This window comes from Eretmochelys imbricata, chromosome 4 (genome assembly GCF_965152235.1).
Source record: "Eretmochelys imbricata isolate rEreImb1 chromosome 4, rEreImb1.hap1, whole genome shotgun sequence".
NCBI lineage: Eukaryota > Metazoa > Chordata > Testudines > Cheloniidae > Eretmochelys > Eretmochelys imbricata.
The window spans coordinates 36,867,979-36,880,406 of NC_135575.1; the positions used below are offsets into that span (position 1 = coordinate 36,867,979).

At 43.7% G+C, this 12,428-nt stretch overlaps 1 protein-coding gene across 1 annotated transcript in view; it reads left to right on the top strand.

Moving 5' to 3' along the window:
• ENPEP (glutamyl aminopeptidase) overlaps nucleotides 1-12,428 on the top strand; it is a 54,100-nt gene that overhangs the window by 17,317 nt on the left and 24,355 nt on the right. Inside the window, exons 5-7 of the mRNA XM_077814406.1 lie at nucleotides 1,754-1,908; nucleotides 2,556-2,669; nucleotides 4,674-4,808. Of these exons, the coding sequence (XP_077670532.1) occupies nucleotides 1,754-1,908; nucleotides 2,556-2,669; nucleotides 4,674-4,808 (404 nt within the window). The remainder of the gene's footprint in view (nucleotides 1-1,753; nucleotides 1,909-2,555; nucleotides 2,670-4,673; nucleotides 4,809-12,428) is intronic.

Here is a 12,428-nt window from a genome sequence, read left to right on the forward strand (position 1 = left end):
GTCACTATAAATGTCCATTTACTCTACAAATTACAACTAAGGCCTGGTCTACACTGGGGGAGGGATCAATCTAAGTTACGCAACTTCAGCTACGTGAATACCGTAGCAGAAGCTGACGTACTTCGATCTACTCACCGCAGTGTCTAGACTAGATGCGATAAATTGACCCTTGCGGGATCGATCGCTGCCAGCCGATCCAGCAGGTAGTACAGACATACCCTAAGTCAGGAGACCTAGCTACAACACAGTTGTCTCTTTACCTGTTTACAAGCTGGCTCCAATTTGTGGATCCATTTAGACCGAATCTTAACGATCTATAACCAAGTGCATATTTCTGTAACATGTCTGATGCCAAGTTAAAGGACACTGATAAGGTTCCATCTACATTTCAAAGTCAAACTCTGTCTCCTGAATTAATAATATTTGTAAAGTAGACCAGCTTATAGATTTTATATTGTGCTCCTCAAAGCGCCAAGTTGTAGGAGACAAACATCTCAACTCTCCAGTTAAAAACCAAAATTCCATCTTTCCTTCTTATCTTTATGATATTGTCCATTCATTATTATAAATTGATTAAATCAGAAATGAATGAATCAAAGAGGGTTTTAACAAAATGATTATTTTAAATAAATTAATTTACTATCACATCAAAGCTTCTGGCATCACTAATTTTTCTTGTGTTCCTCATTTTGGATCTTTTGACAGACTGTATAAAGTGTCCCGCAGACCTTGCCAGGTTGACAGCTCTGACCAGTGACCGAGCTGGCTAGAATAAACACCTGCAATTTGCAATTAGAGATGTGTGTAAGGTTTTCTGTCCAATTTTGAATCAATTTCTATTTTACCCTTACCCTCACAGAACAGAATGCATGGCCAATCATAGAATCATGAAAGATTAGGGTTCGAAGAGACCTCAGGAGGTCATCTAGTCCAACCCCCTGCTCAAAGCAGGACCAACCCCAACTAAATCATCTCAGCCAGGGCTTTGTCAAGCCGGGCCTTAAAAGCATCTAAGGATGGAGATTCCACCACCTCCTGAGGTAACCCATTCCAGTGCTTCACCACCCTCCTAGTGAAATAGTTTTTCCTAATATCCAAACGAGACCTCCCCCACTGCAACTTGAGACCACTGCTTCTTGTTCTGTCATCTGAGAGTCCATAATTCTCATTTTAACTTGTACTGATTATGGATCATGAAGAAGTGATTCCACAGACTGCAATGAGAAGCAAATCACCATATGGGGGATTAACTTCAGTTAATAAGTCAATAAATATTTGTTATTCCAGAGAGTGACAAATAATGACATTCCTCATTATGTTACAGACAGTTTTGGATGCTTTATTGCCTACAGCATATCCCTAGAAAATACTAATAATTTCTGGAGCCAAATTTTAGTGTTGGATCACAAGTTTATTTCCATAAGTTTGAACAGCATTTTATCTGGGGACAGATCTTTGACTAATGTAAACTGTCAGAGCTACATTAAAGTCAATGGAGCTATGACAATTTACATTCAGTTGAGGATCTGCCCCATGGTATCACTGAGCATCTTACACATAGGAACAGAGATCCTGGGGTTCACTCTGTCATTGCAATATGTAATATAGAAGACTGTCAAATGGTGAACAACAAAACAAGCTGTTATCTTACGTTGTGAATAAGCAGATGGATGTCTTCCTACCTAAAAAGGAAATATCACTTAAGAATCTTAGAGAATACAATGTTTACCCAGCTCTCTTTCTTTCAATATAGATAAAATAGCTATTCCAGATTTTGGGACTGGTGCTATGGAAAACTGGGGTCTGATCACTTACAGAGAAACAAACCTACTTTATGATCCCAAAGAATCTGCTTCATCCAACAAACAGAGAGTAGCAGCTGTGATTGCCCATGAGCTCGTTCACCAGGTAGATTTTATTAAATGTTTAATGTTTTTAAAGCACTAGAAGTGCACAGTATCCATACCTTGTTTATGAAAATAATCAGCCATACATTTGGTTCCAGGTCTTCTAAGTATGTTTAAACCTCACTTTAAAATAAGTCCACAAAGGCAATTCTATTGTTAGAGTTTTACAGTACTGGAATTATTGCAAATGGACTCTTCTCAGAAAATTAGATGCTTAGGACCAGGTTTTCAGCCAGCCTCTGAAAAATCTGCCTGAAACCACATCTCTCTCACATCCACCCACCCACGTCATTTACATGTGCAGATATGTGATTTAAGTTTGCAAATGGATCCAACTAAACTCTGGAAGCTGCTTGAAAATTTGGTCCCTATAAAGGTAAATCAAATCAAGAGGAAGAAACTAAAAATACTTCCAGTGGTATATGAATCAGTACCAAATCACCGCTGTAATATGTAATTTCATAATACAAATGAGTAATGTGAGTCATCATCTGAATTCCCATTAAAAACCTAGCTTTACGACAAATTCTTCCTCCTGGCAACAGGAAGAAATGTAAACAAATGAAGATACTGCATGAAGATTTGCAAAACTATAATATACAATTATCACGGTGGCTAACACTTCATATTTAATGCTTACAATTACAGTGGTTTGGAAACATTGTGACCATGGACTGGTGGGACGACTTGTGGCTAAATGAAGGATTTGCCAGTTACTTTGAGTTCCTGGGAGTAAATGTTGCAGAAACTGATTGGCAAATGGTAATTATTTCTACACTATATTTTTTATTTTGGAATAGAATGAAAAGAAGAGTCATGTCACAGACACTGAAAACAAGGACACGTAGTGGATACACATACACTTAATTATTGTGGCACGCAGCTATGTAGAGAAAGGAGATACCTGAACAAATTGACTTGTGTGATTGTATACCACAGGCCTCTACTGACTGGACTGTGAAAGGACTTGCTGGGTTTCTAAATTGTCCTGCTAACTAGGTTTTGGTCTGAAAACTAGTCTATAAGACTTGCAAAGTTCTGCTCACCTGAGGAGAGTAATGTTTTGATGAGTGAGTAAAATATTAGCCTATTATCACAGTAAAGAATCATACGTAGATTCTGAGCCTCGTCATGGTAATTTTGCAAAGTGGCTATAAAAGTCCTACTCCTGAAAGATGGAGCATCTCCTTTTATTGATTCAGAAGAGCTGAAGGGTATGCGTGTGTGTGTGTGTGGTTACACAACCACAATGCAACCTGGAATGTGAATCCCTTTGAAGTCTGGTGGATTGGCAAGAGGGGGTTTAGGGTGAATTTATTCAGATCCAAACCTTTTTCTACAGCTTTGGTTAATGGGGGGAAATCAGTTCTCCAGATCCAGCTCCTGCAAGTGTTTTAAGCACTATGACATAGAACCATACTCAGAGCAAGTCTAATAAAAAAAATGTTTAAAACAGTAGTGACTGCAGGTGGCCTGTCTATCCTAAAGTTCCCAACATTGCTAACAGTGAAGCTGAACTAATTAGTTCGCTTTACAATTGTGCAAGTGTAACTCACACACCTCCTGGGTGTGGTGTTCTGTCCCCTCTAGTAGCACTGACACCACGAGAGAGACAGAGACAGAGAGATATTAATGAGTTTGCTGTACAGCCTTAGGTAACAGATAGTGCATGAGCCAAAAGCCAACTAAGCTCCAGAGGTCCCACGTTCGGTTGCCCACCAATGAGCAGGGTCTGTCAGCATTACACAAGAAAAGGAAAGCAGGTGCTTATTTTACACACTGAGGATTAATAACTGCTTGTATGAATTAGGTGATTTTGTTGTCCGTCAAAAACAGATGCCATGGCCCGTATCTACCAAATTAATATGAGACTCTAGCTATCATATGCATTCCTACTTTTATTTATATATAGGGCGGGGGGAGAGGGGAGGGCTTTAGTTTGTTAGATTTTTATTACATTAAATCCTTTTCAGCAAAATACCGATCACTGGCACATTTACTTTAGCAGTGACCAGAGCATATCTGATACTCCAAAGCAAAGCCAAAAAAACATTATTCACTCTTTCATTTGTGCAATCCTGTGCTGTACATTGCGGGGGGAGGGAAGGGGGAAATCCTTCCTCATCCTGGATTAATCTCTTTACAACCTGAAGTATGAAATTCCATTACTCTTACTTTAACATACATAACTACATGTTATTATTGATCATGAAGTTATGTAGCCCCTTTTTAAATCTAGACACAGTATTTAACTAAGGCATAGAGCTGTATACTAGTGAATGGTATAACAAAGTTATACAGAACTTTAGTCTCATTCATCTATTAATCAGGAATTAAGCGAATATGGATGACAGGTTACTGGATCTGACAAAGGAAGAAAAAAAACAAAAAACAGGGACAGTTCCTGAAGAAACCCTACGTACTCTTCAACCCGACCTCTATATAGCCATCTGTGCTGTGTCTCAAAACTGAAATTGGTAACAGTCTCCCTTTTTTGCCTTGCTGACCTTTTTGTGTTGTGCGATGCACATGTTCAAACAGGATTCTGTAGGAGGTAATTTATCATAGCAGAGGAAAGAGGTCCCCATCTTAGAAATACAGTGCTAATGCACAAGTCGTTCTGCAGAGGAGGTGAAATTTCAGTCTGCATGCCTCCTCCATCCACATCCCATATACCAAAGGCAGATCGGAAGCTTCCATTTAAAGTTATAAACTATTTGTTCTTTGAGTAAGAATTATATTCCTGGTTTTGTTTCTGTTTACCAGCTTGATCAGGTGTTAATTGACGACATGCTGCCTGTGCTGAAGGACGACTCCTTGTTGTCTTCTCACCCTATTGTGGTCAATGTGTCATCTCCAGCTGAAATAACATCTGTATTTGATGGCATATCATACAGCAAGGTAGGAGAGGCCTCACATTATAATCTTAACTATAATAAAGGGGGTTTGAGGAGGAGACAAAAGACAATGGGGATCACAAACAATCAGCCTGTGTCTGCACTAGCCTTTTTCTGAAAAGTTCCCCACCCTTATTAACACTGTGACAGGTTTCAGAGTAGCAGCCGTGTTAGTCTGTATCAGCAAAAACAAGGAGGAGTCCTTGTGGCACCTTAGAGACTAACAAATGTATTTGGCCATAAGCTTTCATGGGCTATAACCCACTTCATCAGATGCATGAAGTGAAAAATACAGTAGGCAGATATAAATATACAGCACATGAAAAGATGGGAGTTGCCATACCAAGTATGGGGTCAGTGCTAACGAGGCCAATTCAATCATGGTGGATGTGGCCCATTCCCAACAGTTGACAAAAAGGTGTGAGTATCAACAGAAGGGAAATTATTTTTTGTAGTGACCCAGCCCCTCCCAATCTTTATTCGAGCCTAATTTGATGGTGTCAAGTTTGCAAATTAATTCCAGTTCTGTAGTTTCTCGTTGAAGTCTGTTTTTGAAGTTTTTTTGTTGAAGAATGGCCACCTCTAAGTCTGTTATTGAGTGTCCAGGGAGATTGAAGTGCTCTTCTACTGGTTTTTGAATGTTACAATTCTTGATGTCTGATTTGTGTCCATTTATTCTTTTGCGTAGAGACTGTCCAGTTTGGCCAATGTACATGGCAGAGGGGCATATGGCACATGGTGCATATATCACAGTGGTAGATGTGCAGGTGAACAAGCCCCTGATGGTGTGGCTGATGTGGTTAGGTCCTATGATGGTGTCCCTTGAATAGATATGTGGACAGAGTTGGCACTGGGGTTTGTTGCAGGGATTGGTTCCTGGGTTAGTGTTTCTGTTGTATGGTGTGTAGTTGCTGGGGAGTATTTGCTTCAGGTTGGGGGGGCTGTCTGTAAGCGAGGACTGGCCTGTCTCCCAAGGTCTGTAGGAGAGCACTTCTCCTCTAAGCTAGGGTACCTAATGTTGCTGAAACCCTGTTAATGACAGTGGGGACCTTTTTAGACGGGGCCACTGCTTTTAGTGGGAGTACTTGTAGGAGCGAGGCAAGAATTTGACCCAGTGGCTTCTTACTGCAAAAGATTCCTGCCATTTACTGTTTTTAGTATACTGAATTCGTTTAGGTTAACAACTTCTTGTACGACTCTACCGCTCTTTCCTATTTTATGCTATAGATAAGGATTCCTCTAATCATTCAAATTTTCCTTTGCACACTGCACTCCAAGAGAGAAGTTACTTAAAGAATTCAGAGATTCCCAATAATTAATTGCATTTGAAAATCTGATTTCACCCAAAATTTAGTAGACTTAAGATTTTGAGTTGAATTCATTAAATCCTTAGTGAACAAACTATAGACTGTGATTTTGTATCTTTCCTTCAGAACCCTGTATGCAGAAATTCTAACATAGCGTCTGCTAATGTTACAGCCAGCCTATTCCTTGCCTCAAGACTTCCATTATTATGCTCAGCAAAAATGTATCTGTCACAGATTTTAGCCTCAGCTATGTCTAGAACAAAATCCTCTTGAGTGTTAGGTATCTCTTTTTATTAGCTAGCCCTACACCCAAGTAGGCTACTTCTTTTATAGTTTTTTTTTTCCAATTGTTAGCGCCTGTACCCAACAATATAAATCAGTATTTATTGCATCATAAATGTCCAGTAGCCAAACCATAAACCATTAGGTAAATTGCATTCTTGCAACCCTGAAGGTCTCAATCAAACCAACAATAGCCAATATATGTAGAGTAAAATCAGACACTCTGGACCTAAAGCTGATTTAAGTTTCACCAATGTAGTGAGTAAGAGACACATTCTTGTTTTCTACAGCTTTTAAAGGTACCAGATGGTACTGATGTCAAGGTTCCTCCCCCACTCTGAACTCTAGGGTACAGATGTGGGGACCTGCATGAAAAACCTCCTAAGCTTATCTTTACCAGCTTAGGTCAAAACTTCCCCAAGGTACAAAGTATTCCACCCGTGGTCCTTGGAATGGCCGCTACCACCACCAAACTAATACTGGTTACTGGGGAAGAGCTGTTTGGACGCGTCTTTCCCCCCAAAATACTTCCCAAAACCCTGCACCCCACTTCCTGGACAAGGTTTGGTAAAAAGCCTCACCAATTTGCCTAGGTGACTACAGACCCAGACCCTTGGATCTTAAGAACAATGAACAATCCTCCCAACACTTGCACCCCCCCTTTCCTGGGAAATGTTGGATAAAAAGCCTCACCAATTTGCATAGGTGACCACAGACCCAAACCCTTGGATCTGAGAACAATGAAAAAACATTCAGTTTTTTACAAGAAGACTTTTAATAGAAAATAGAAGTAAATAGAAATGAAGAAATCCCCCCTGTAAAATCAGGATGGTAGATATCTTACAGGGTAATTAGATTCAAAAACATAGAGAACCCCTCTAGGCAAAACCTTAAGTTACAAAAAAGATACACAGACAGAAATAGTTATTCTATTCAGCACAATTCTTTTCTCAGCCATTTAAAGAAATCATAATCTAACACATACCTAGCTAGATTACTTACTAAAAGTTCTAAGACTCCATTCCTGGTCTATCCCTGGCCAAGCACAGCATACAGACAGACACAGACCCTTTGTTTCTCTCCCTCCTCCCAGCTTTTGAAAGTATCTTGTCCCCTCATTGGTCATTTTGGTCAGGTGCCAGCGAGGTTACCTTTAGCTTCTTAACCCTTTACAGGTGAGAGGAGCTTTCCCCTGGCCAGGAGGGATTTCAAAGGGGTTTACCCTTCCCTTTATATTTATGACACGCCCCCCAAATCTCAGCTAGGGTGAAACACTGGCTGGGATTTCTTCCTGGAGCTCTAGGAAAAACAGAGTTAATAAGACACATGCATCTCTAAATATACTACCAAGTACATAAAGACTAACAATATTTTCCACATCTCAAGGACGATTTTAACCAGTTGACTCTGGGAAACTTTCACGGGAGAGTGCATCAGCCACTTTGTTAGAAGCTCCTGAGATGTGTTGGATGTCGAAATCAAAATCTTGGAGAGCTAAACTCCACCGAAGAAGTTTTTTGTTAGTTTCCTTGACGGTGTGAAGCCACTTCAGTGCAGCATGGTCGGTTTGCAGGTGGAAACGCCGTCCCCAAACATATGGGCGTAGCTTTTCCAGAGCGTAGACAATGGCATAACATTCTTTTTCAGTGACTGACCAGTTGCTTTCCCTCTCAGACAGTTTTTTGCTGAGAAACACTACAGGGTGGAATTCTTGATCAGGTCCTTTCTGCATTAAAACTGCTCCCACACCACGCTCGGATGCATCTGTGGTTACTAGGAACGGTTTGTCAAAGTCTGGGGCCCTTAGTACAGGGTCAGACATGAGTGTCGCTTTAAGCTTGTTAAAGGCCTTCTGACACTTTCCGGTCCACTGAACAGCATTTGGCTGTTTCTTTTTGGTTAGGTCCGTCAGTGGGGCAGCGATTTGGCTGTAGTGCGGTACAAATCGTCTGTAATAACCAGCCAAGCCTAAGAAGGATTGAACCTGTTTCTTTGACTTTGGGACAGGCCACTTTTGGATAGCATCCACTTTGGCCTGTAGGGGGCTGATAGTTCCTTGACCCACCTGGTGTCCAAGGTAAGTCACTCTGTTTAGGCCTATTTGACACTTCTTAGCCTTAACAGTTAGTCCTGCCTCCCTTATGCGCTCAAGGACTTTGTGTAGATGTTCCAGGTGGTCTGCCCAGGAATCCGAAAATATGGCCACGTCGTCAAGGTAGGCGACTGCATATTCTCCTAATCCCGCTAGGAGACCATCTACAAGTCTTTGGAAAGTGGCGGGTGCATTTCGCAGCCCGAAAGGGAGTACATTAAATTCATACAGCCCGAGATGTGTGATGAAGGCTGACCTTTCCTTGGCAGATTCATCTAGCGGTACCTGCCAGTACCCCTTTGTTAAGTCCAAGGTAGAGATGAACTGGGCCCGTCCCAGTTTCTCTAACAGTACATCTGTGCGTGGCATTGGATAGTTGTCTGGGCGAGTTACAGCATTTAGCTTACGGTAGTCCATGCAAAAACGTATTTCCCCATCTGGTTTGGGAACTAGAACCACTGGAGATGCCCATGCACTTTCAGAGGGGCGGATTACACCTATCTGTAACATATCCTGGATCTCCCGTTCTATAGCAGTTTTAGCTTGAGGAGACACCCGGTAAGGTTGGACCCTAATTGGGTGAGCATTACCTGTGTCAATGGAGTGGTATGCCCGTTCAGTCAGTCCTGGGGTGGCTGAGAACGTTGGCGCGTAGCTAGTGCACAGCTCCTGGATCTGCTGTCGCTGCATACGCCCAAGGGTCATGGAGAGGTTCACCTCTTCCACACCACCAGCACATTTCCCTTCGTAGTAGACACCTTCAGGCCACTCAGCATCATCTTCTCCCTGGGCTGTAAACTGACAAACCTTTAATTCTCTGGAATAAAAGGGCTTTAGAGAATTAATATGGTACACCTTAGGCTTTCGGTTGGAGGTGGGGAATGCTATGAGATAATTAACAGCTCCCAGGCGCTCCTGGACCATGAATGGTCCTTCCCACGATACTTCCATTTTATGGGCCTGGAGCGCCCTTAAGACCATGACCTGGTCTCCTACTTTGAAGGAACGCTCTCTGGCATGTTTATCATACCAGGCTTTTTGCTCTTTTTGAGCATCCTGTAAGTTTTCTTTAGCAAGGGCTAAAGAGGTTCGGAGGGTGTTTTGTAGGTTGGTTACAAAGTCCAGAATGTTAGTTCCTGGAGAAGGTGTAAATCCCTCCCATTGCTGCTTCACCAACTGCAATGGCCCCTTAACCTCACGGCCATATACAAGTTCAAATGGGGAAAACCCTAAACTGGGATGTGGTACAGCTCTGTAGGCAAAGAGCAACTGCTGCAACACTAGGTCCCAATCATTGGAGTGCTCATTTACGAATTTACGTATCATGGCCCCCAAAGTTCCATTAAACTTCTCCACCATGCCATTTGTTTGATGGTGGTAAGGAGTGGCAACCAAGTGATTTACCCCATGAGCTTCCCAAAGGTTTTTCATAGTTCCTGCCAGGAAATTAGTCCCTGCATCTGTGAGGATGTCGGAGGGCCAACCTACCCTGGTAAAAATGTCTGCTAGTGCCTGGCATACACTTTTAGCCCTGGTGTTGCTTAGAGCTACTGCTTCCGGCCATCGGGTGGCAAAATCCATGAAAGTCAGTATGTACTGCTTTCCTCTGGCTGTCTTTTTCGGAAAAGGACCCAGAATATCCACAGCTACTCGCTGAAATGGAACTTCAATGATGGGGAGTGGTTGTAGAGGGGCTTTGACCTGGTCTTGGGGTTTTCCCACTCTTTGGCACACCTCACAAGACTGGACATAGGTAGAAACATCCTTGCCCATTCCCTCCCAGTGGAATGACCCCCCCAAACGGTCTTTGGTCCTGTTCACCCCAGCATGGCCACTAGGGTGATCGTGGGCTAAGCTCAAGAGCTTGGCCCGGTATTTAGTTGGAACTACCAACTGTCTCTGAGGATGCCAGTCTTCCTGGTGTCCACCAGAAAGAGTTTCCTTGTATAAAAGTCCTCTTTCTACAACAAACCTGGATCGATTAGAAGAGCTGAGAGGCGGTGGGTTGCTCCGTGCCGCCGTCCAAGCTCTCTGGAGGCTTTCATCTGCTTCCTGTTCGGTCTGGAACTGTTCCCTTGATGCTGGGGACATCAGTTCCTCATTGGATTGTGGACCTAGGCTTGGTCCCTCTGGAAGCGATATAGGGGATGGAGCTGTTTCTGTTGACTGTGAACCGCTCTCCGCTGGTGCACTAGGTTGGGATTCAGGCTCCGGCTGAGCCTCTTGTGTAGGGTTATCGGCTGCTGCCAGTTCAGGTTCGGTGGGGCCCTCTGGTGTTGAGGTTGCAAGTACTGGATTCAGTGCTGGCACGGGGTCTGGTGTTGGTTGTTCGGCTGGTTCCGGTTCTGGGACTGGTTCCGTCTGGGTCTCTGGGACTGGATCCACTACTGCTGTTGCAGACATTGGCCTGGGGTCCGGGTCCATCACCTCTGACTGGGTCCTGATAGAAGTTTCCGGAACAGAGCTAGGCCTCACGGCTTGTTTAGCCTGGCTGCGGGTGACCATTCCCACCCTCTTGGCCTGCTTCACATGATTGGCCAAGTCTTCCCCCAACAGCATGGGGATGGGATAATCATCATAGACTGCAAAAGTCCACATTCCTGACCAGCCCTTGTACTGGACAGGCAACTTGGCTGTAGGCAAATTGAAAGAGTTGGACTTGAAGGGTTGAATCGTCACTTGGATCTCTGGGTTGATTAAATTGGGGTCCACTAAGGAAGCATGGATAGCTGACACTTGTGCTCCGGTGTCCCTCCACGCGGTGACCTTCTTCCCGCCCACACTCACAGTTTCCCTCCGCTCCAAGGGTATCTGGGAGGTATCTGGGCCTGTGGACCTCTGGTGTGATTCCGGTGCAATGAACTGTAATCTGTTGGGGTTCTTGGGGCAGTTGGCCTTTACATGCCCCAGCTCGTTACATTTAAAACATCGTCCAGCTGACGGGTCACTGGGGCGAGGAGGGTTGCTGGAGAACGGGGTGGCAGGACGATAAGGGGTCTGGAGGGTTCTTTGGGAGGTAGGTGGGGCCTTGGGCGGCCCCCGGTAATAGGGTGTGGTCTGGGGTGGTCCCTTCTGGTCTTCGCTCCAACTGCGACCAGTTTTCTTCTTCTCTGCCACCTCCACCCATCTGGCTCCAATCTCTCCTGCCTCGATTACAGTTTTGGGTTTCCCATCTAGGATGTATCTTTCTATTTCCTCAGGAACACCCTCTAAGAATTGTTCCATTTGCATTAGGAAGGGCAAATTTACTGGAGATTCAACACTTGCTCCTGATATCCAGGCATCCCAATGTTTCACAATGTGGTAGGCATGTCGGGTAAATGACATGTCTGGTTTCCACCTTAGGGCTCTGAACCTCCGACGAGACTGCTCGGGTGTTATCCCCATTCTGACTCTCGCCTTGGATTTAAACAGTTCATACTTGTTCATGTGTTCTTTAGGCATTTCAGCTGCCACCTCAGCTAAGGGTCCACTGAGCTGCGGCCTCAGCTCTACCATGTATTGGTCAGTAGAGATGTTGTACCCAAGGCAGGCCCTTTCGAAGTTTTCTAGGAAGGCCTCAGTATCATCGCCTGCCTTGTAGGTGGGGAACTTTCTGGGACGGGAAGTGGTACTTGGAGAAGGATTACTAGGGTTTGTTGGCATATTCTGCTGAGCCTTTATCTTCTCCATCTCCTCCACATACTTCCTCTCTTTTTCCTTCTCCTCCAGTTCTTTGTCCCTCGCTTCCATAGCTCTCCTGTGAGCAGCCGCTTGGTGTTGTTCTGCTTCTCTCGCTGCCTCCCTTTCTTGTTCCTTCTTCAGCTGCATGAGTTCTATCTGTCTTTCATGTTCCCTTTGTCTTTCCTCAGCCTGAAATTTGGCTAATTCCAGCTGTAGTCGAGCTGAGGATTTGGTCATTCTAACCTCTCTGTTTTTAACTAACTTTACACCCGAGGTTTAG